General features: G+C 48.7%; 1 protein-coding gene across 1 annotated transcript in view; it reads right to left on the bottom strand.

Annotated features, from left to right (window-relative positions):
- Dscaml1 (DS cell adhesion molecule like 1) overlaps positions 1 to 24,819 on the bottom strand; it is a 315,656-nt gene that overhangs the window by 84,512 nt on the left and 206,325 nt on the right. Inside the window, exon 4 of the mRNA XM_051197313.1 lies at positions 465 to 611. Within this exon, the coding sequence (XP_051053270.1) occupies positions 465 to 611 (147 nt within the window). The remainder of the gene's footprint in view (positions 1 to 464; positions 612 to 24,819) is intronic.

Below are 24,819 nucleotides of genomic sequence, written 5' to 3'. Positions count from 1 at the left end.
GCTGTGAGGTGGCCTCCAACAAAGTGTATACATGCACACATACAACAATAACAACAACAGCAACAACAACCGCACACAACCAAGCAAGACCCTCCCAGAATCTTTGGGAGTTCTTAGAGACACTTACAGATTTAAAACACTACAGATTTTAACAATGAGTTTCCTGTCAAGAATGGCAAAAAGAGGAAGGGGTGGCAGTGGGAATGGAGAGGGTAATTAGGTGTGTCTGAGAACTACCAGACACGCGGCAACATTTCAACCCTTCAGGAGGGCCAGGTGTGGTCTGACAGCAGTTCCTAGACTGGAGATACCTCTAGGAAAGCTATATCAAGGTTACTCGACCCAAGCTGGACGAAGTCTCTTCCATTGGTATCTGTGCCCATGACTGTTACTCTTTCTCAGAGTGGATACACAAGGCATCCTGTGTCTAAGGAGGGTCAGAGTGCCCCGGGCGAGCAGCCTACCTGTCACGGAGAGCCGAGCCCCGTTGCTCTGACGAGTCTCCCCACTGTATTTGTGCTTAGTAATGCATCGGTAGGTGGAGAGCGCGTCTTCCTTCTGCACGTCTGAGATGTACAGCCCACCGTGTGATGTGATGAAAAATCTGTTTTCTGGAGACACAACCAGGTAGAGCCGGTTACTTCAGGTGGCCTGCCTGGAGTTACCTTGAGCCAAGGCAGTAGGGAAAACCAGGGAGGAGATGGTGTGGCCCCACAGGCATGTCATGGCCCATAGATGAGGCTAGCACACCAACACAATGATAAGGAGAAATGATGGTGCTTTATTTTTTCACTGTAGTCATTATGTAGCCCAGGCTGGTCTGAAACCGAGGACCTTCCTGCCTCTTCTTGAAGCACTGGATTGTAGTATATGCCACCACACCTGACAAGGATTTGGGCTTTAGAGTCAGACTGAGTGAAACTGGTGTCTCCATTGGGTTTTTATACTTATTAACCATGCAGTCTTGGGCATTGCTTAACTCCCTGAGCCTTAGACATACAGTAAAGTACAGATACTCCTATCTAGGCTGGCTATACCAAATGCCTACGTGCAGGCAGTACTTACACAGTGTGGAGGAGTCCTCTTATTTCCTACCCTTCGAGAAGAGTCTGAAAAACTTCCTCATTCATTTCCCAGTGGCTCCTAGAATTGCTGGTCTCCACTTCAGTGGGAGAAGCAAATATGAGTGAAGTGATTGGCCCATACTACAGTCACTTGGCCAGGAGCTTGGGGGTTCTGACTCCCAGCCTTCCTTCTAAGCCAAGCACCAGCTTAAATTCTTTCTGCACTGGGGCTGTGGAGAGGCAGAGACAGTCACCACCAGCAGTCGTGATTGGCCATGGGACAAATGCTGTGTTTACTGTGGTGCCAGCGCAGTTCCTGCCTCCCTGTCATCCCTGGGGTTTGGCAGGAGAGCAGAGTAGACCAACAAGCAGTGAGACACTCACTTGGTTACTGCTGTTGTACGTGTCCACAGCAGACTGGTCTTCTCTGTGTAGGTTCCCCAGTGAACCTTGACTGAGCTGATTTAAGGGCAGAGATGGCCTTGGATTAGGGAGAGGCTGGTGGTAGCTGAGGACTCTGCTCACTGAGAACAGAAGAGATCAGACGGTCTGGAGCCACATCTGGGCTCTGCTATTACCCTTCGGTAACAGTGGGGTCAGGGTAGGGAAGTGATGTGAAACTACCAGACGAAGCTGTCAGCATGACAGGCTCTAGGATGAATCCTACACTCGACACATGGGATCTTGTAGAGGTCTGCTTCCCTTTCCCTGGGGCAGACTCACAGTCAGTCCCTCAACCCAGAGCTCTAGCTGTCTGTGGCTTACCCTATAAGGAATGTTCTGTGATGCTGCTTCTTGCATGCCCCAAGCACACACTTAGGGGTGATAGTGTGTGTGCATCTGCACACATGCATGCACTCACACTCTTGTAGACCAGAGGACAACCTTGGGTACTGCTCTTCAGCAGCTGTTCACATCTTTGGTTTTGTTTGTTTTGTTATTTTGAGAAAGTGTCTCGCTGGCCTGGGACTCACCATGTAGGCCAGGCTGGTTGGTCAGAGAGCTCCAGGGACCTGCCTGTCTCCACCTCTCTGGAGCTTGGATTACTAGTGAGCATCACCACCTCGGGGTCTTATATGGGTTCTGGGGCTTGAACTTGTGCAAGCCCTTTCCTGAATGAGCACCTCCCTGGTCCATAAATTCATTTCTGAGCATCTAGAGGTGAGGATGAAAGCAAAAGACACTTTCTTCCTCAGAGGTTGGAAAACCGCAGGCTGACAAGTTTAATGTTCTTGACAATATCTTTGAAAAGTTTCCCTGGGTTTCTTTTGAATAAATATTTATTGATTTGTGTGTGTGTGTGCTTGTGCATGTGCGCGCATGTGTGTGTGTGTGTGTGTGTGTGTGTGTGTGTGTGTGTGTGTAGATCAAAAAGAAACATTGTGAGAGGAGAGTCAGTTGTCTCCTCCCACCATGTGTGTTCTGGGTGTTGGGCTCAAGTTGCCAGGCTTGGCAGCAAGCACTCTTACTCACGTAACCATCTTACCAGCCCATCATAGTTATTTCTTCAATATGGCTTTAAATAACTTCATCAATCTGGGCTCTTCTGAATGAATGTTGGTCTAACTACAACCCTCCTAATCACTTCCCCCTTCCTTCCTCCACCCACTGCCTCTTTTCTCTACAGTGCCCTGGGCCAGCACCAGCCAGCCTTTTTGTCAAGTGCGAAGCCTAAAAAAAAAAAAAAAAAAAAAAAAAAAAAATCACACTCTGCTGATCCAGGTAGGAAAGAAAAACACTTGACTTCACATAGCACAGTGCTAACTTTTTTGTAAGATAGTATGAGGAGGGAGGCAGCGCAGTCAGCTAAAGCCCTGATAAAGCCATGTGACCCCAGCTGGTTACTTTCCTCCATGTCCTCTTGTGGGCTTACTCCTAGGTCATCTAGGTCATCCCATGGTCTAGCTGCCTCTTGTTGGAGTTCTCCCAACTGACCCAAATGACACCAGGAGCCCTCCTCCTGGGGGCTCCCAGGGAGAGAGGCACCATGGGGAAAGTCAAAAGGGAAGGAAGAGGGCGGACAGAACCCTCACTCCCACCCACTGTGTTGTGATGTGATACCCTAAAGTCAAGTGTGAAAGCCCTCTGGACATTTAGTATGTAACTGGGGTGCAGAGCTACTGTGGGTTGTCACCATGGATCGGAGGATGGGGAGGAGTTGTAGGGGAAGCCAGGACAGTCATCAAAGCAGTGTTAGCAGCCCACAGGTACCCCAGCCCTGGTCAGCCTGAATCCTGTGGTCCTGGCCGCCAGCACCCCAGGACCCACATAGCCCTATGCTATTGGGATTCTGCACCCAGAGTGGAGGGTGGATGGGGTGATGCTGCTGCTGGTGGGGATCTGGGTTTCTATAGCAACCAGCAGCTGCTGCATCGGATGTTTCCCATCCTTCATTGTCCTCATTTTCCCCTCCCTTCCCCCCTGTGCATATTTAATTGCAGTAGTGTTTTTTTCCCTCTCTCTCTCTCTCTCTCTATCTCTCTCCCTCTCTCTCTGTCTTTTTTTTTTTTTTTTCAGACACAGTGTTTTGCTCCTACTGAAACAAAGACAGGCTGCAGCCTAGAGATGCACAGTGTGAGAGGGGAAGGAGAAATCAGGGGTATTATGTTAATCTCTTTTTGAGGGGTGGGGCTCAGCTACAATGGTTTGCATGTTTGATGAGACTCAAAAGAGAGGGTTGGCGGAGGAGGGGGGTGGGGAATGTCCCTGCTGGGGACAGGAGGCTAAAGAAGTCTATGGAAGAGAGAACCAGAGTCTTGAATAGTGTGCTGAGCCCAGGAAGACATAGCTAGCTGTGGGCCTCCTCCTCCTAAAAGCAAGTGTTGTCCCTCTGCAGGAAAGTAATGCAGCTGACCCATGGCCACTTGGAATGCCTGGGGTAGCTGTAGGGATTGGGTGGGGGTGTTGTTCGATTTTTAGTTGATAGCTCTGTGAGTGGTGAAATGGCATTAAAGCTGGTGGGGTCCTCATTGCTGGATACCCGAGTGAGCACTCTGAATGCCAGTAGTACCCCTGTGGGTGTATGCTAGTGAGTCTTCACTCTTAGGCTAGAAGAGCCGGGTAGGGAGCTGTGCTTCATCCTGAACTCTGCCTGGTCATATGATACCACTGTCACCAAGCTCACAGACAGGGGAGTGGTGAGTGTGGTAGGTGCACCCTTTTCTTTCCTATTATCACAGTGTATGTCCTGGCCCGTTTGGTCATTCTCTTCTTTGGTGTCCTTGACAGAACTTCTAAAGTTAAATATTTATTGAACATCTGTTAGGCTCTAGGCAAGAAGAGGGCAATGAAGACGTAGGTACGCAGGCGCAGAGAATGCCCTGGAGAGATGTAGGGAGGACAAACTGATGCGTCCCCAGACAAGAACTGACAAGGATCGCTAGTAACCTGGGGAAGCTGAGAGTGTGGAAAGACCCTCCCCTGGGGCCTTTGGAGAACCAACTCTGTCCATACCTGAACCTCCGTCACCCAGCCTGCAGAACTGGGTGTATACAGCAAGTCTGCTACACAAAGTCACAGCCTGTGCATGTGACATCTCTGGGACACTGGCATGGCATGGGGTATCCTCTCTCAGAGCTTCTGTTGCTTATTCATTCGAGGAGGGAGAGGATCAGGGGAGTGTTCCCTCCATGTTTGTTCACTGTTTTCACCCAGGGAACTTTCCAAATCTTGTTGGTGTGGTGATTGGAAATAAGCTTTTGGGAGATGCTGGCCTGTAGCGAAGGGAAGTCCTTCTTCAGAAACAGTTGGAAGGACTCTGACTCCTGGGCATGGGCAATCCCACTCTCCTTTAGGAGAATGAGGAATGGACAGAACACATGGTCCCAGGAATGTGGGGGAATTAGATGTGGCTCTGTCCAGAAGGCTTCAAGATTAATTCTTATAAAGGAGACAGGTGGGCCTGGATTTTGGTCACTTCTTAGGATCCTGAAATCTTTCTGTAAGGTCTTGTGTGTGTGTGTGTGTGTTGTACATGTTGGTATGAGTGCATGTAAAGACCAGAAATCCATACAGGATGTCTGTCTGTCTCTCATTTGAGTGTGGGTGTCTCACTAAACTGGAAGACAACAATCCAGCTAAGTTGTCAGGCCATTGAGCTCCAGGAATCTGTTTCTGTCCCCCAGTGCTGGGGTTAAAGTACACATGCCATGCCTGGCTTTCTGCGTGGGTGCTAGAGATCCGAACTCAGGTCCTCATGCCTTTTTAGAGCTAGGCCAGGGAGCAATAGTCTGAGAGCACAAAGCCCCTCCTCCCTTGAGTAGGTGCTAAGTTTAGGTGACAGTGACTTTCCTATCTTCTCCCAGAAGGTCAGAGAGCTGTGCACAGGGACTCCTGCAGCTGCAGAATTTACTGAGACTTGATTGATGGAGACTCCATGATAGCCAGAGGGCTTGACAGGAGAAGTCAGCGTTTGAAGAGGTGACATCTTGTTCTCTGCCCTCTGGGAGGCACCAGGGACACTACAGGAAGCTGAGGGTTTGGAGGAGAGAGTAGGTGTGCAGACCCTGCTGCAGCCTCTGCAGAAACAGGACAGGCTCTGCAGCCCCCGCCCCGCCCTGTTCCCACCTTTGCCTCCTCAGCCTGCCCCCAACCCCCACCCAAAGTGATGCTTTCAACCGGAGGCAGAGAACCTGATGCATTAGTGAGGATCCCTCAGTGGGACTCTGGTTTACCCAATGCGACAGTAGTGCTTGTCACATCATAGACAGCAGAGATTTCCAGGATGAGCGAGCAATCTCTGGAGGAAGGTGACGGAGTCTGATGCTAGCTGCACACTCATCTCCTCCAGGAAGCCCTTCCAGGTTTTCGAGAGTACATGCATGTGCCACAACTCACCACTGCATCTACTGAACCTACTAGACATTCGTTTGTTTGAGGTAGGGTCTCAATCCTGAGCCCAGACTGGCCTGAAACTCATTATGTATCCAGGCTGACTGCACATTCATAGGAATCCTTCTGCCTTAGCCTCCCAAATGCTGGGACCACATGTGTGCCCCACACTTTAGAAATAATTATTGTTTCAAGCACGTGAACATCAAGACTAAGCCACATGGAAGTTTGTCAAAAATAAACAAATAATTCCCCCCACGACCTTGCCATTCCACTTGTAAAAGGAACAGGAAGCAGGCCATAGAAGGTTTGTTCACTTATCCATACCAGCATTGATCATGACAGCCAAGAGGATTTGCTGATAGATGAGAGGACAAACCACACAGACTTTGGAATATTACTCAGCTTTGAAAAGCATGGGCATTCTGATTCCTTTTTCAACATGCATGACATCTGAGGACATCATGATACAAGCAAAAGAAGCCACATCTCAAAAGACAAAATATGCTGCAGTCCATTCAGATGAGACTTTTGGAGTGGTCACCCATATAGAGACAGAAAGCAGAGTGGTTAGGGCCGAGGCTTGGAGAAAGGGGGAAGCGGGTGTTGTTGTTAGTGAGCACAGAGTTTGAGTTTTGTGTAAAATCAAGTTTAAATGCTGCAGAATGATGGGGGGCATCCTTTTCCAGCATGGTTGTACCTCTAAGGCCTGAACCTGATGCTCAAGGTAGAGGCCTGGGGATCCTCTGCCCCATAGATGGCCCTGGAGGAAGGCCCTGTGCTTCAGGCCTGTAGCCAGGCAGCCACTTGGGTATATCCCTCATGGGTGCTGTGCATCTTGGCTTGCTAAGAGATCAAGGTTGGGTTGACAATGTTTTTGTTTGTTTGATTTTTTTTTTAAAGCTTTATTATGTATACAGTGTTCTGCCTGCATGTATGCCTGAAGGCCAGAAGAGGGCACCCGATCTCATTACAGAAGGTTGTGCGCCATCATGTTGCTGGGAATTTAACTCAGGACCTCTGGAAGACCAGCTAGTTCTCTTAAGCACTGATCCATCTCTCTAGCCCCAAAATTTTTAATTTATGTCAAGCCCAGCAAGAAAGACACTCAGAGGCACGTGCATCCATGGTCTTGGAGTCCCAGATACTAAAACCATGAGAATAAGTTGGTAAGGGTCTGTTCCATCATGCTGTGGCCTGAGGAGACCTACACCTACCTACCTCACCTGTACAGGTAGGTCACTTCCAAGAGACCTTCTAGCACTGACTTTCAGGCGACTTGGGCTGCTCCATGTGCACACCATGGTGCAGGGGTGGTGGTAGTGGGGGGGGGGAGGCAGGAGTCCTGAATGAGGACAGAGGATGAGCTTGAGTCCTCCCATGTGTTTGGGGACCAGGACCCTAGAGAAAGCAGAGAGGCAGGGGAGAGGAAGCAATAACTCGAGACAAGGTGGGCAGGAACCCTCCCTGGAGGTGGCCTTTTAGCATAGGCAGGGCCTCATCTGCATTCTCTTCTTGTCCATCACTGCACATTCTATCACAGGAAAATGGGGCAGAGTATCGTCTGGACCAAAGTGGTGATGTCAGAAAAGAGCTCCTATCTGCTGTGCTATTGAATTGAGCAGCCTTGGTGGATGTACCTGAGGCAGGAAGAGACTATGTGGATGGGAGGTAGCTTGGTCCATTCAAATGTGGGTGGGACATATACAGCCAGAAACGGGAACTGGAGCTGGCAGGTTCTGGCTAGAGAGGGTTTTGCAGAGGAACAGTCTCCATGTGGAAGTGAGCAGGCCTGAATCCCTGCTTTCTGGACCAGAGGATCCCGAGAACTAGTGTAAACACCATAGTCTCATATTCATCTCAAGTGCAAGACCAGGTTGGGCATGCCAGGCCCATGGGGACTACAAAGCAACAACATCAAGTATTTACAGGCTGTGGCGGGGTGGGGATGTCAGGGCAGTAACCTCTTTTATTCCTCCTGTACTACTACTCTGCTAAGAGAGCAAGTGGCTGACGGTGAAGAAATGCTGACATAGTCTCTACAGGTTCTCATTCAGACTCAGTTTTTCCTGCAAGGCTGGAGGGTCACAGAGTTATCCCCTGAGCTGTCTTACCTCCCATTGGATCCAGCCCTGGGACAGGCCTAGCTCTGGGTTTGGCTGACCTTGCACGGAGCTCTGAGGAATAAGGACATTGTGCTGGAAAAGGCCCTGTGACTAAGAGATGTCATCTATGGGAAGCACTTAGGTGGGGACAGGCACAGCAGAATTGAGCCTGCTGGTCTGGGAGATGAGAAACATGGCTTCTAGATGGCCGTGTGAGTTCAGACAAGCTTCTTAACACTGTGGACCTCAGTTTCCCTGATTGCTGAGTAAAGGGAGACAACCAGTTGCTCTGGAATGGTTCTTCCAAGTCTCACTTTCCTGGGGATTTGAAGGTCTGCCCTCCACTGTCCAGGCAAGGATGGCAGGCTCAACTCTTTGGACGTCATCTCTATTCAAGGGCTGCAGAAGGCAGGAGCCAAGCTTTACAATCCCAAGTGAGGGTCACTTTCCCGCATAGATACAACCGCCCTGTGATGGTGCTGGCATTGCTCATTAACTCCTGATTCCCTGTCAGAGGGACACGTAATATTCTATTTGTTCATCATCTTTGCTTTTGGGTCCAATAGCAGATGTTGTCACTGAATGACCCAGTACATCAACAGCAGTGACAGGAGTCAGAGAGCCGGGCCTCAAACCATGCTCCACTTTCTAGTTGGAAGGTATAGGAAGTTCTTGAACTTTCTGAATCCATTCCCTGTTAAAAGTAAATGAACTAAGGTGCCTAACATGGCGGCTGAAAGGCAACAGGTGTTCAGTACATTAAGCAAATGATCTTTGATGACTCTGGGAAGTGGGGAGTTCAGAGGGAGACCTGGGTCTCAGCCCCCAACTCCAGGCTCTATTAATTACCACTGTCACCTCCTTACAGCTTACAGAGTGGTCTTTTAAGTATATAGGGTGTGTGGGGACTTACTGGTGGCAGGGGTTGGGTGGGGGGTGGGCTGGATCTACTTCACTAGGAGCCAGGCAGACTGCCACTTGGGCCTCTGACTTACAGAAGAGTTCAGCACTGTCCCTGTGGAAAGCTCCAGGCAATGGGGAGGGGGAGGTCCCACTGGCTGAAGACCAGGTCTCAAGAGGGACAGCCAAGACACAACCTTGGAAAGGGGCGGATACAGCAGCCGGTTTCTTCTTTTTCCCAGAATTCTTTTCTCTACAGCGCTTTCTCTGCACCAGGATTAGCACACATCTCTCACTCTCCTATTGCAACAAGATTTTATTTCTAATTATGCTGTAATAAAACTGGAGCGCTCCCAGGCTTCCTTTCAAATGACTTGTATACACACTGCGGATTGGACCCTCCTCGGCCTCATTGTAATAGCGGCTCCCTGACATTCATTAGACATGCATGAGAGGGGCGCTTTAAGAATAGAATTGCATTTAAATGGATTTGCTGAGAGAGGAAGATGAAAAAGAGAGAGAGAGAGAGAGAGAGAGAGAGAGAGAGAGAGAGAGAGAGCGAGCTCATAGGGAGGGGGAGAGGGAGAGAGGTCTGTTGAACAAACTATGAAAACAAGATGCCATAATAACAGGGTACTGGAATAAGCCTCTTTATTCCTCGTCCTCATCTGCTGCACATGGCAGAGCGCAGCCAGGGGCGACAGCCACCAACTCCCCCCTGAGTCTTCACCCTACTTTTATGCTCCCTGCCAGGGGCTTTATAGCTCCTTGCTCTGTGTGTTCCCATGTGCCAGACTCTTGGAGCTTAATGGGATCTGCTGCTATTGCAAAGGGTGAATGAAGCTGCCTCGATCCCATAGAGCCCTCATAGAACAAGAGCAGCCAGGAAGGACAGACAGCCCAGTGTCCCTTGGAGGAGGTGTCTACAGGCCTTTACCTATGGGGCTTGGCTCTGTCCTCTGTCCCCTGCCCTACCCCAACTCTGGGTGGCTAAGAAAGGAGAGAAAGGAGAAGAGGGGTTCTATTCCTGCTCCTGGCCTGGCCCCCATAGGCCCTGATCCCTGATTCCATCTCCAGTAGGTAGACTCTGCCCTTACCCAGTTAGCACTGTAAAGGCTATGGCTGTCACATACTAAGAAGCTACTTTGTGACTTCCTGCTGGTGCTGGCATCTAACCCATTCTCTTTGCTGTGGCCAGGTATTCTTAAAATGGACATCTGCTCACCCAGAGAACTGCCATGGCTTCCTATGCTTGTTGATATAAAGACAGAATAGCCACCATCTCTGGTTCTTCATTGTGCCAGCTCTCCCCCCCCCCTCCCCGCAGGGATGATGCTATGTGGGAGCCTCCCACCATGGCTGCCATAGTTCATTCTGACATTTAAGACCTGAGTCCTCTGCCTCCAGGAGACCTTCCCACATCCCTGCACAGGGCCTAGGCTGATTCACCAGAGAATAGGAATGCCCAAGAATGCTAGCCCCCAGGACCTACCGATCCTGACCCTGCATTGTTCTAGCTCTGTAGTGCAGCCCCAATGTGATGGATTTGGGTGCTGGCCACAGCCAGTATGCTACTTCTTATTTTATTTGGTCCTTGCTGCAGCCTACAGGAGACTGTATTAGTTTTCTATTGCTGTGCTAAAACACCGTGACCAAGGCAGCTGATAGAGGGAAGGGTTTATTTGGGCGTATGGCTCCAGAGGGATAAGAGCCCATCACCATCTCTATGGGGAAGTGTGGCAGCAGGCAGGCATGGTGTCTGGAGTAGGAAGCTCACGTTTTAAACCATAAGCATGACAGTTATATACTTCCTCTAGCAAGGCCATGCCTAAGCCTCCTCAGATAGCACCATCAACTGGGGACCATGGGGGACAGCTATCATTCCAATCACTACAACTTGTCCAAAATCTTAAAGATTAGTGCTGACCAAATCAAAGCCAGACTTTTACCAAGTACTTTCAGGGCATCCGCCCACACCCCCTGAGCGCACACAGACCTCTCTGAGAGTCCAGCTAAGTAAAACCCCTTCTCCATTTCCAGACAGTTCCTGATTTGTGCTGTTGTGTTACATACACCTGGACAGACCTTAGTGGTTGCTGACCACTGCCTCTCAGTCATTTTCAGATTCCTAGATACAATGCAGGCTTCTTCAAGATGTCACATATCACTCTGCTGAACCCCCATTGTGCCTGGTCATGGATGAGAATTCTGACTAGATCATATTGCCAGGGAAGTACTAGAAACAGCTGGAAGAGTGGGCTCTCATTTTTTAGCCCTGTCATCTGGAGGCAAGTGTCATGAGGACTGTCACCCCTTACTGGACCCTCAGTCCCTCTGCAGTGGGAATAAGCAGCCCCACCCCCTTGCAGGAGACAATGGCTGCTGCAATCTTGTGCCTCCCGGGTGCTCATTTCTGCCTCTGCTTCATTAACTTTCTTTGGTGTGTTGGTGACAATGACGGGGAATGAGAACACTGGTTTCACTATGCTCCAGAGGGGATGCAGTGAAGAGGAACACAGCACCATGACCTCTCAAAGCCATCTAACACCAGCCCCTGTGTTGTTTCAAGGGCACTATGGAGGCAGGGAGACCTCCCGCCTTTCTGTCCTTATGTTTGCCAATTTACCACCCTAGGGCCTGCCTGCTTCATAGCTCCCAGGGTCTATCCACTGCAGAGACAAGCTGTGACAGTGGGCAGAGCCTCTGAAGGACGGGAACAACTGCATGAGTCACATGTGTCTGTTTCCTAGTTCCCAGCATAGCCTCGGCTAAGCAGCCAGGAAAGCCTGATGTGTCTCAGTGAATGACTATGGACTCCACAGGATGGCAGGGGCCATCTCCTCTCCCTGAGCTGGTCTCAACAGCAGTCATACTGCTTTGGTGATGGCGCTAAGATACATTGTGGATCAAATGGATGAATGGATGGATGAGTGCGGGAATCATGACCTCTTTACTCTGTGGTAAGTCTTTGGCTTTGGTGCTGCAGTCAGACTTTGGTTCCATTGTGGGGCCTTACACAGCTACCTCACCCCTTGGACTCATATTGTACTAGTATCAGAGATCAGAGAGGTCCTGAGTTAAAGCATTTGCCCTAGGGACAAACTTTGATTGTTCCATCCGTGCTGCAGTCAAAGTCATGACCAACAGGAGAGGGATTCCACTCAACGTTCACTTCATATGGTAACCACGTGGCCTGTTGGTCTCATATCACTCCCACATTCCGTAGTCCTCTGCTCAGAACCTTCACAGTTCTCTTCTGCCGACGGCAGGATGATCTGTATAATATTCAGTACCCACCCAGCCGGGAAAACCCACCAGGGACCGCCTGAGCAAAGGCACAGTAAGCACAGGCCACCTGCATGTGTTTTTCCAAATCTCAAAGGCGTACCAAGAGGATTCAGATACACACATGCTGGGTCTCAGTTGTCTGGGACCCCTACTGTCTTCCTGTTTCTGTGTACCGTCAGGCATCTTGTCCAGACAGCCCCCAATAGCCTTTCCATGCCTCCGTGTGGTGCTACCTCCTCCACCCCACCAGCTGGAGTAGCTGAATCCTTACCTGGCTTTCATCATGAAGGTGACACTTAGCATGGAGTTTTATAGTTTTTGCATAGATGTCCTGTCCTCCTGGGTGTCGGTGGGAGAGGAGAAGGAGAGCATGTCTCTTATTGGTCTGTTTCCACTATGCATCCAGCATGGTGTTATAGAATATAGTTGTCCTCCTTTATCTGAGAGGAGGGGTTCTAAGGCAACCCCCCCCCAGCAGGTCTGAAGCTGGCTGGTAACTGATATTACCTATACCACACATGTATATAATTTATAAATAAACCCAGAGATTAATGACAAAAATAATAAAATAAAATTATAACAAGAGTTTATAATGCAAGTCATAAGAGTTTGTTTTTTCCTCTCCTAAAATATATTCTACTGTGTTCACTCTTCTTGTGATGATGTGAGATGAGACGGTTCCCACATGACAAGCTGGGGTGAAGTGAATGTTCCTGGCATTGTGACATAGCCTCAGGCTGCTGTTGACCTTCTCATGAATGTCAGCAGGACTTTTGGGACAGGCAGATGCTGGTTGTTCACAGGTAACAAACCACAAAAAGTGAAACTTACTTAAGGTAATCTTCCTGCTCTATTGTCCCCATAAGTCCTCAGAGGCGTGGGGTATCTCTCTGTTCTGTGACGAGAAACCCCCGAAACAAGCCCAAGACCACATGATTGGGGGATGCCCTGTTGGGATTTGACCTGAATTGCTGAACTCCATCGCTCTTCAGGCAAAGGCCTCACTTTACCCATGGTCCCCAGCTCAGGTGCTCTGTGTTTGTTTATTGACTTTAGTAGTTGGCAGTGATGGTCTTGTCAGGGTGACACAAAAATGACCTGTGTAGTGTCAGCGAGGGCTTCACACAGACCTGGGCTTACAAGTAAGGGCCAATTTCAGATCTCTGCAATTATTTATTTATTTAGAGATAGGGTCTCACTCCATATCCTAGGCTAGCCTCAAACTCAAATAAAGCCTCCTGCCTCAGCCTCTTGAGTTCTGGGATTACAGGCATGAGTTGCAATGCTTAGCCTGCGGTGTGATTTATGAAGTAGAGACACTGGTCTCAGTAGATCCTGGGGGGTTCCCTCATCATCCAGAGTGGCACCAGCACCCTTAAAGACACAGCAGTTGGCATCCTGGCTCATTCACTAGGCACGCACGGTTTCCCACCTCTCATTCCCTGACACTTTCTGTGCCACTGAACATGAAACTATATCTTGCTCAGCACTGACTCAGCTCTGGATTCGGCTGTGCTGACTCTGGTATCTCCCCTTTTCCCCCAAGCTCCGCATGCCCCAGCCTCCCTGTGTCTCCTCAAACATGCTGCACTGACCCAAGGCTGGGCCTCAAGGCCCTCTTGCTAGGGCCCAGGGCTACTGTGGACTTGAGCACGTTCTCAGCATTCCTCTTGTCTCTGTTGTCACCATGATTTGGAGGCATTGGTTGTCTTCTTTCATTTGATACCCTACAGACTGAGATTTCTGCTGACAACATTCTGGGATGAAGTTGCCATCACATTTCCTCAACATCTGGTCCTGTAAGTGTATAAGGGGACAGAGACTTGGAGGGACATGGTTAGAGGGGATTGGTGCAAAGAAGAGGGTTTAGGAACACCAATTTTTGGGAAATCTGAAGTCCCTGCCCCCATGAAGCTCCAGTTCTGAAACAACAGAGGAGGCAAATAGCCCTGGCTGAATGTCTACTGTGTACTGCCAACTCCATGCGTTGTTAGACCTTGCCAGACAGCATCATCCTCCAATGAATGAAAAGCAGGGCCCAGAGATGTCAGGCAAATCACTATGTTATGTCCCAGGCCTAGGAAGCAAGCCCAGGTCTAGAGCTGGGTTACCTCATGCATGCTACCAACTAACCTTGTCCTGTATTCTGCTTATAGTCTTTTTAGGGACACATGTGAGGGGTGAGGTAGAAATTTAAGAAAAGTGTACACAGTGATTTGAATGAGAATGGCCAAATATGCTCAAATATTTGACTTGGTCTCTAGTTGGTGGAACTGCTATTAAGGATTAGGAGGTGTGACTTATTGAAGAAGGTGTGTCACTGGGGGTGGGCTTTGAGGTTTCAAAAGACCCCAGCAGTTCCTGGTGCGTTCTCTCTCTGTCATTCTCTCTCTCTCTCTCTCTCTCTCTCTCTCTCTCTCTCTCTCTCTCTCTCTCTCTGTTCCCACCACCATGCCTTCACTCTGCCATCATGGGCACTAATTTGAAACTTGAAGTCAAAATTCAATGTTTTCTTTTATAAGTTGCTTTGGTTATACTGTCTTATCACAGCAACAGCATAGTAGCCAACCCAGTGTACTGGCTCCTTTCCTCGTTCTTGGGACAAAGTGCCTGACAGATATAACTTGAGGGAAAAGGATTTGTTTGGGCTCATATTGTTAAGGAGATAAAGTCCGTCGTGATGAGGAAAGCAGGGTGGCAGGTGGCTGGCAAGAGTATGTGGTCTCCTCATATCTCAGTGGAGCAGGAAACGGAGAAAGAAGAATGTGGGACTGACTTTGGCATTTTCTTTTCCCCCTTTTATGCAGTTTGGACTGTGGGAAGCTTTGTCCCCTGCCAATTCAGGGCGAGTTTTCCCTTCTCAGTTAAATCTCTTTGGAAATACATTCACAGACATGCCCAGAAGTGTGTCTCCTAAGTGATCCCAAAGCCAGCCAAGCTGACAATAAAGATTAACAATCACAGGGTGGATTGAAGATATTCTTCTATTATTTCTCTGCTCCAGCTGTGGCCCTGCCTCTTTGGCTCCTCCATTGGAAGCAGTTATCATCTCTAGGACTGCAAGAAACCCCAGGAGTGGCTGACTCAAGAGGAGACAGCCTGTGACCTGCTGTAATTTACCCACAAGTCTGGTGGCCCAGCAGCTGTTGTGTGTGGGGGAGTTGGGCATCCCAGCATATCAGAAGTCATATGATCAAAGAACAAGGAGGAATTAATATCCCTGAGGTGGTCTGGAATCTCTGATACCAGCAGAAAATTACAGGACACAAGATGAGGGTATTACAGAGGGAAAGGGAGGGGACAGGAGATTTCCATGGCTAATCCTGTTAGCGAGACAATTTCTTATCAAACTTATTATGCTTTTGAAAGGAGAGGAGAGGGGGTGGAGGAGAGTGGGTCAGGGCGGGGGCATGGGGGTGGAGAGAGGCAGGAGCAGCTGTGGTAGTGGAGGTGAGCAGGCAATGGGCAGCTGTTTGACCTAGCTTGGCATCTCTGTTCTGCTCATAACAAGGTCTGAGGTAAAAAAATTTCCCTGGGAGCCAGCTCCCTCCTCAGCAAATGTCAGCCAGTAAAGCAGTTGTTCCCGTCTGGGTCACAGATGTCCAGAGTGACCTTGCTTCTTTGACCCAGATTGTACTGTTCCTGTCTTTATGGGTCATGAAGATCACTTCCAAGCTACACAAATGCTAAAAAAAAACCAAACCAAACCAAAACTAAACTGAAACAAACCAAAACAACAACCCCCAAACCCAAAACCAAAACAACAAAGCCCCAAAGACTTGCCTACAAAGAACATTCTCTCCTGTGCCCTCACTATTCTCAGCTTGCCTCCCTCCTGAGATAGGGTAGGAAGGGCTTAGTTAGACCTAGGAAGTCTCAAAGCTTTCTGGCATTCACTAGCTGAGTATTCTTGGACAAATCGCTTAACTTCTCTGGGCAGTCATTTCCTCAGCTTGAGTATAAAGAATTACATCATGCTTGTGTTCTTCACAGGTTCCCTGTGAAGATGGAAGGGGGTGCTTATGCAGAAGAGCTCCATCTGTGAAACTTCTACATATAGGGAAGCGATTGTTCTATTTTGAAGCTGAGACAACAGGTTCAGCTAGGCTAAGTGTCTCTGGCAGTTAACAAGGCTGTATGTGGCCTTTCAGGGACTAAGCCTTTAGTTCCAGTTCCAGGGTTTTTCTGCTTGCTTAAACCACCCCCATCACCCTGCTCCTGACTAACCAGTCACAAGGAAGGCATGTGATGTGCACAAACCTGAGCGCTTGCTTATTAAGAGTCATAGAATGCTTATCACTGCCCCAGGATGGCCTGGAGAAACAGGTCCTTATGGAAGGTGCAGCATGTGTCTACCCTGTACCTATTCTCCCTTTCTTCTGAATGTGCTTGGGTAGGGTAGGTAAGTGCCCACCACTGCATGTTCTGAGTGTTGAAATGAACTTGTGAGGTAGGGGTAGGGAAGGGCTTCCAGACACCTTTCATTTTCCAAGTGAAAAGGAGAGGCACTCGGGACAGATCAAGGATGTAAGCCCGAGGATGAAAACGATAGAAGTCTTAGAAGAAAACTGCCTGAGGATGAAAACGATAGAAGCCTTAGAAGAAAACGAGGGGAAGCTCTGTGACACTGGGTTTGCCAGTGCTTTCTTGGCCGTGACACCAAAGGCACAGGCAGGGAAAGAAGAGTGGATGATATGCTCTCCATTGGAATTTAAAATTTCTGCCACCAAAACCCATAAGCAACAAAGTGTAGAAGTCCCCACGACATGGGTGTAAGTCAGATATAGGGCCAAGGGCTAATATACAGACTAGATGGATATTTATAAAGCAAACAGCAAAACCCAGTAAACTGGTTTAGGAATGGTTGAAGGACAGGGATAGATATTTCTCCAAGAAGAAATAAGGTGGCCAAGAGGCAAAAGAGCAGAGATGTTGGACATCAGAAAAATGAAAACCCAAACTGCAGTGAGCTACTGCTATGTACCTATTAGGACAGCCATTCCCAACCCAAACACACTGCAAGGCTGGAAGTGTTGGTAAGGATGTGGCAACATCAGAACCTTGTGCTGTGAGGGTGGGACTAGGAAATGTTACAGCCAATAAGGGAAACAGCACAGTGGTTCCTTGAAAACTTAGAATCACTACATGCTGCAGAAGTTTTACCTCTGGATTTGCACTCCCCAAGAACTGAAGGCAGGTGACACAGAGGCATTTGTACACCTTTGTTCACAGCAACAATAAGCTCCAAAGGCCAAAGACGAAAGCAATCTAAGCAACCACAGACAAATGGATAACCAGCCTGTTACATATGGCCAGAATACTATACAGCCTTAAAATGGAAGGGGCTGAGTGGATGGCTCAGTGGCTAAGCACTTGCACACTGGTGTGAGAACCAGAATTTGGATCCACAGAACCCATGTAAATGCCATGTGTGTGTGTGCTGGCGTGCTTGTAATTTTAGCCTCAGAAGGTAGAGACAGTTGGTCCACAAGCACTGGGCTTGCTTGAGAGACCTTGTCTCATTGAATAAGGTGGAAGAGCAGTTGATGATTTCCAGCATCAACCCTGGGCCTCCACATGCACACATGCCCACCTGCCTGTGCCCCTTCACACATGTGTGTTCACAAGCATGCAAAAGGATGTATATACTTATATGCACACCACACATACATGAACTGGGAAAGGAAAAAAAAAAGAAGGAAATTCTGACACATGCTACAACACAGGCAAATTTTGAGGACATTATCCTAGGGGACATAAGCCTGAAACCTTGACCTGAAAAACAAAGCAAAACAACCCCCCAAAGAGTCATAATAAGGCACAGGTACCATCAACACAACTGTCTCGGGTGTTGTCCTGCTTCCCTTACTACTCCTGAGAAGAGAAATGTGAGGCTCCAAAGCAAGAAGAGCTGTCTTGCAATCATAAGGAAGGCAGAGAAGAAAAGGACAAAGGAGCAGTATTCCTAAGCAACTGGGCACTCATGAACTGCCCACTCCCTTGATACATGAGCAAAACAATTCTCTAATTTGCCTGAGCCATTGTGGATGGCTTTGGTGACAGGCAGCCAACTGCAATGCTATAGCATAGAAATTAGAATTCATCGCCTACGACTGCTTCTGTGTCCCTCATGGTGACATGGCAGCCTCAGAGAACTCCGTGTTTTGTGCTTGCTCATTCTGGGCCCTCAGCATAACCCCTCTTTCTTCTGGAAAGCCTCTTTTATTGGGATGACCTTCTGCACTCAGACTGCACTAGCTAGGGTTAGTTACTGTGTGTCTGGGATCCCCTCACAAGTATACCCATCTCTCTTATAGTGTTGCTCACTTTTTTGTTTTTTTAAGGTTGGCTATTTTCATGCCATCCTTCTAGTTAGTGAAGGTCAGGATCTTATTCAGATATGGACACTGGTGGTTGGGTGGACATCCTGTCCTTGATAGGAGCTCAGTATTGACTGAGTAGGATTTTAGTGACTTGTAGGGACTTGAAATGTAAGGAGATGAACAGATACAGATCTGGAAACAGATGCTCAGAGGTTAGATGACATCAGAAGCAAGACTAGACTTTTTTCCAGGCTCATAGTCAGCATCTAATTATTGCCTGGTTCTGTCACCCAAGCAGGGGACGCAGGAGGAAGCAGGCAGAATGTGGTGATGAAAAGCTGGAGACAGAGGAGCCTATGGACCCATCCTCCATGAGATCCTGCTGAATTCTAGATCTGGGTGAGGGGCTAGGTCTGATGTTCTAGTGATGTCATGTTTGTGCCCATGTGATGGAATAGACAGGTGCAGCTCTACCTTGAACTTCCATAAGAGGGACCAAGGCCTGTAGGAGACTGATAGGATGGCACATGTCCCAGGGAAGGGTTGGTACACATTTGGAACTAATTGCTAAAAGACTGGCAGCCCTCTTACTCTCCTCTTCCATTTTTACTGGATTGCACTGGCCTGGGAAAAGAGGCACTGGTAATGACATGGTGTGGTGGCATTATTCCAGGGAGAGGGGGCAATGTCTCTTTCTGGTGATGACACAAGAAGAATGTCAGTATCCCTAGGACCAGACAGGATTCAAGTTAGACTAGACTTTGGATGGGGCAGGCTTTTCAGCAGAGTGAGAGATTTGGGTGGTCTTTCTGTGAAGGCAAGAGTTGAGTGCTCCAGCAGAAGGCTGTATGGGGACTCGCAGAAGGCAGAAGCTGACATAGAACCGGACAGAAGACACTCCGACTGACAGTTTGTCAAGTAGCCTTCTGGGACTGGGAGGAGTCCAGGCTGCATCCCTGGAATAGCAAGGCCCCAGTCCCCTTAATGCCCACAAGAGACTATTCCACTGTGCTCTGCTGCTCTGGTTGTCCTTGCAGAGACTGTGGCTTCCTCAGCCCTACCCCTTTCCTCCTATCCCTGGAGGTTCCCAAGGCCAAGAAGGGGGTAAAGTCAGTGGGGCTGGGAGGGAGCCAGGCTGTAGCTTCTTAGGACTCCCTGTCTGCCTCACTTAGGCCCCAGACCCTCTTCTTCCCTTTTATCTGAACAGAAATCCAGGCAGCAGCCCCAGGCACAAGCAAAGCATTCCATGGAGTGCAATTTACACCATCTTCCTCCTTCCTAAGCATCCTTGAGCAGACAGAAGAAAGATCAGGGGCTCAGCCAGAGAAGGGGTGAAGAACCCTGGGGTGACAGTAGTCTGGGGGGGTGGCAGAGAGAGGGAAGGACACACAGAGAGAGGTGGACTGAGAGAAAACAGAGAAGGTGTTAGTGGTTAAGATGGGTTATAGCTTTAGGGCAGTGATCCTCAAGGTAATTTCAGCCCCAGGGGACATTTGCAAAGTCTGGAGACATGTTTGCCATGGCAAGCTTGGAGTAGTTGCTACAGTCATTTAGTGAAATAGAGGTCAGGGGTTGCTAAACATTATATAAACTGTGACAAGTCTAGTAATGGAGGTTCCTGTAGCCCAGATGTCTGTGGTGCTGGTGAGTTAGAATTCAGAAAAGAGTAGAACAGAAGAGCTTGAGTGCCCAGGGCAGCCAGTGTCACATAGACGTGCTCTAGTGACCATAGGAGGAGCGTGTGGTTGGGCTGAGAATCTGCTATTGCACTCCCGGATCTTTAGAGCTCCTAAAGTGGAGCTTTCTGTAGGCCATGGGTGTCCTGAGCTGAGATCCTACCTTGAGAAAGGAGAGACACTCAAGTCAAGGAGTGCTATGAAGCACAGAGATGAGAGGGTAGGCTGAGGTGAATTAAGATAGAGAAAGAAGGGACTTGCAGAAGGATGGGCCTGGAGCTGGGAGCTTGGCTGGAAGAAACAGATGGGAAAAGGTCTGTTTCAGCCCCGAGAGGTTCCAGCCTCTGCCGAGAGCTTCTTGGGTGGCACCATAGTTAATCTTCAGTGTCAACTTGTCTGGATTTAAAATCACCCACAAGGTATATATTTGGATGTGTCTGTGAGGGAATTTCTAGAGAGGTTTAAGTGAGGAGGGGAGATTGACCGGGAAGTGGGTGCCACGGGGAAGTGGCTGGGAGCTTAGATGAGAGGCAGAGTTCTCACTTCTCTACTTCCCAGTCCTTCCAGATGTGAGCAAGCAGCCTCACACTCCTGCCACTGCAGCTGGGGCCATTCCCACCTCCACACCTTCCTCTACCATGACCACTCCCACCTCCATGCCTCCACCATGATCCACTGCATCTCTACAAACCATGAGCAAAAAACCAACCAACCAACCAACCAACCAAACAAAAACAACAAACAAAATCCCCAAACCCTTTCCTCCCTTAAGGGGCTTTTTGTCCAGTGTTTGGTTACTACAATGAGAAAAGTTCCAAATATAGGTGGATGTTCCAAGTCACCTTAGGCAGGTCCTGATGCTGTGTTGGGCACCAGCAAGCCTAGGCAGGGTGTAGGGGTGACTGAAGAACTCAAGGGCTGGAAAGGCTGGTGTCTTAGTGACAATGGTGATGGAAATACTAGTATATCTAATTGCAGACATGACCATTGCTGTGGTTTGAATGTCCTCTTCAAAAGAACTCATGTTAACATTTAATCACCACCGTTATCGACTTAAGAAGTGGAACCTTTAAGGGGTGTTAATCACAATTCACACACATAAGTCTGCTATGCTGGAAGTAGTAGAGGTTCAACCCTTCAATCATGTGATGGTTTCAACCATGTTATAATAAGCATGGAAGACCTGGCTAGATGATCCCCTTCACCTTCACTGGCCTTCCCAGTCTCCACAACTATGAATACACACACACACACACACACACACACACACACACACACACACACACACACACCAGAGAGAGAGAGAGAGAGAGAGAGAGAGAGAGAGTGTTATCTGCCTGCAATATTTTTGCTATAACAGCAAAAGATGGACTAAGGCAATTGCCTACTTTGTGCCAGGCACAATCAATCCTAGCATTTTAAAAGGAGTATCGCACTTAACCAACAGCCCAATTACCACCATGGTTCCTCTCTCAGCTATCACATGCCCATAGTTTCCTATCAGTTCTTTCAGATCCACCTTTCCTGTTAATTTGCCTGAGGTACACCAAGCAAATATCAGTGATCTATTTTACACCTAAGCCTGAAGATAACCAGCCCATTCATGGATGGGGTGGTTTAAATGAGAATGACAGCCCCCCAACCCCAGCCCAGGTTCATGGATTTGGATACTTTGTCTCCTGTTGGTGGATTTATTTGGAAAGGGTTAGGAGGTATGGAGGGGCAGGCTTTGGGGTTTCAAGATGTGAGTTCTCAGCTGCTGCTCCAGTCACCTGTCACAGGGTACCTTCACTTGGCTGTCATGCACTCGCTTTCTGAAATCGTAAGTTTCCCCCAAATCTTTCTTTTGTAAGTTACCTTGGTCTTATGCCAGCAAAAGAAAAGTAGCTAAGACAATGGGAAAGATAAAATCAGAACCCCAGCTTCTGACTCCCAGCAAGGCTCTTTCTAGCATCTCCCAGGACCAGAATAGGCACTTCCCTAATCTTCAGAGGGGTCCTGGAATCTATCTCCTGGCTATTTGGTGAGGCTCCTGGGATCTACCGAACTGACCTTGCCCTTGCCATCCACATTTTAGGCGATGCTTTGGCCTGTGTACCTATACTATCTACCCTCTCCAAGGCCTTTACTAATTGTTGCAAAAATCTATCTTCACTGTAATCATAATGCAGTAGCAGAACATGTATTAAAAAGCTTTTTTTCCCCTCCCTTGGCCGGGCTCGCAAAGATTGGGATCCAGGGACCCAGAAGGATCCTTGGATGGAGGATGGGTACCAGAGCCCTAAGCACAGTCAGCACCAGGCAGGGGAACAAGATAGTTTGGGCTACAGGAATGAACCCTCCCCTGATTATAGAGAACATAGGCTCTCTGGAGAACTCCAAGTAAGAGCTCCTCAAGCCAGTGCTGAGCAGAGATAACACACCCAAGGAGACTGGCTAGTCACTGCCTTCCTCTCACCGTAGCAGGGGACAGTGGCCCTTAGGTCTGCTCCCTCATGAATCCTTAGGTCCCTCTGCAGTGAGAGGTGAGACTGTAGTCCAGAAAAGTCAACATGGAACCATGGGTAAGGAAACCTGGAGCCTGACAAATTCCTGCTCCCCTCCTGAGGTTTTGGCATCTTCGTGCAAAATAGCACTCTATGCCAGGTGACTTTAAACCTTGTGTGGTTCCCACACTGGCTTTGCTGTTCTTCTGATAGTCTGTGCAGTTGTGGCTGTGCTACTATACCGATGTTTAGAGGCATCCAGTCACCTGTCTCACTGTCTAGCAGTCTCCTATCTGTCCCCCTCCCCTGCCCTATCCCAGCCTCTCAGAGCCTCAATCAGTAGCACTTGATCCTCCTTCCTTTGGGCCTATGTGGGTCCCCACTCTCCCTCCATCTATGTCAGTACTGTGAATTCCCAGCTTTCATTTCTACCCAAAGCCCCATGAGGCCATTCAAAATGTTCCAAGGATTTGTACAACCTTGCCCTGTAATAGTCATTTACGACACATTTCCCTGGTAAAGCTGAGCCCTTTGAGGACAGGCTCATGTCTGTTATGACCCATTGTATCCTCAGTACCTTCCACAGTGTTTGACACAGTCACTGGATAGATAGTATGTGGTCCCAGGTGTGGAGAAAGGACTAGGCACACTAGCCCTCTGGCCTCTGCTGGGGAGACAGTGTGGAGCGAGAATGGGCTTCACAGGCCACTGATAACAAGGCCTTTAACTTGACGTTTCGGTGGCAGGCTGTCTGGGGTTCTGAGTCTGATGGCACTGAGACCAAGGCATGGAAGAGGCCTTCTGAAGTGCTGTCTAGACCGGACACCAGAGAGCTAAGCCTAGAAACGTCATGTGTCATGGCTCCAAAGGAAGCCCCTTGAGCCCTCCCCATGCCTTTCATCAGGAAGAGGCTGTTTCCTGAACACATCATAGCAGTTCCTTTCCTCTGAGCCTTAACTCCAAGGCTCCTCATCAGAAAGTGCAGGCCAACCCCTCCACCCATGCAAATGCCACCCCTTCTGTGTGCCCTCCCACACCCCCTTGGAATCTCTCCTGACTCTGAGCCCCAGCATGTGCCATGTGACTCCATCAGATGTCATTCATACTGAAACGTTGACATGTGGGTGTCCTCGGCAGAAGGGCAAGTCCTCTGAGGCCCACGGTTTGAGGATCACAAGTTACTGGAAGGAAATGGCCCTCACAGACTTGAGATCACATGTTGCTAGTTCTTAGCCAGTGTCTAACAGAGTAGGTACTTGTGATGAACAGTCCGACGGGTGGGTGGGTGGATGGCTAAGGCTGGGATAACTCCATCTGTGTTGTGTGGAGACTGTAAGGCTTGTAGACATGATATAAACCAGAATATGAAAGTTATTATTTTTATTCTGAATCTGTGTTTCTGCCCTTGTGACACCCCTCCTAACTCTGCCTGCTGGGATACACCAAATGTCACACACCATCACCCAAATCCTCGGTCATTTGCTGATGGTGTGTCATTTACTGTGTGGCTGGCTCTGGGACAGGCTGCCACTTTATTTTATTTTGTTCATTTTTTTTTCACATAGGAGGAACATTCTAAGACTTAGGGAGAAAGGGGGGGTAAAAGAAAGAGAGGGGAACAATACCCCAAAGAATCAACAAGAAACTGATGGGCTTGGCTAGGTGATACAGTACAGTGTGGTTCTGGACAGTTCAGTTCAGCTTCCATCTTCCCAGCTCCAGGGTCTAGTCAGCTGGGAACCCATAGGCACATGGAAAAAGATAGGTAGAGCTGGGAAGGAGTAGGCAGGGGATCATGCATTAAAAACCCCAACCTTAAGAGCTCACCTACCTGGGAGTTTGCACACCCTGTAGGTGTGAATGATGCTCTGGACCAGAGGGAAATCACACCCAAGAGAGTCATTTGGATTTTTTTTTTTTTTTTTTTTTTTTTTTTTTGCCTGTGGCTTGTCCTTCACTCATTTGCCACATTTGTGCTCAGTTTGATACATTGCATAAACCTCTTTATGTTTGGAAATGTAGTAGGAACGGGGTGGTGAATGGGGGGAATAAGAAGAGACCTAGTATAATGACTAGAGGTTGTTACAGAAATGGGGAGTGGGGAGGGGGAACATGATCAGTGTTGCCCTGCCCTCCCTATGGAAGCA

The sequence above is a fragment of the Phodopus roborovskii genome, unplaced genomic scaffold (genome assembly GCF_943737965.1).
Source record: "Phodopus roborovskii unplaced genomic scaffold, PHOROB, whole genome shotgun sequence".
Lineage (NCBI taxonomy): Eukaryota > Metazoa > Chordata > Mammalia > Rodentia > Cricetidae > Phodopus > Phodopus roborovskii.
The sequence above is the reverse complement of the archived record's forward strand: the minus strand, read 5'-3'. Positions and strand labels throughout refer to the sequence as shown.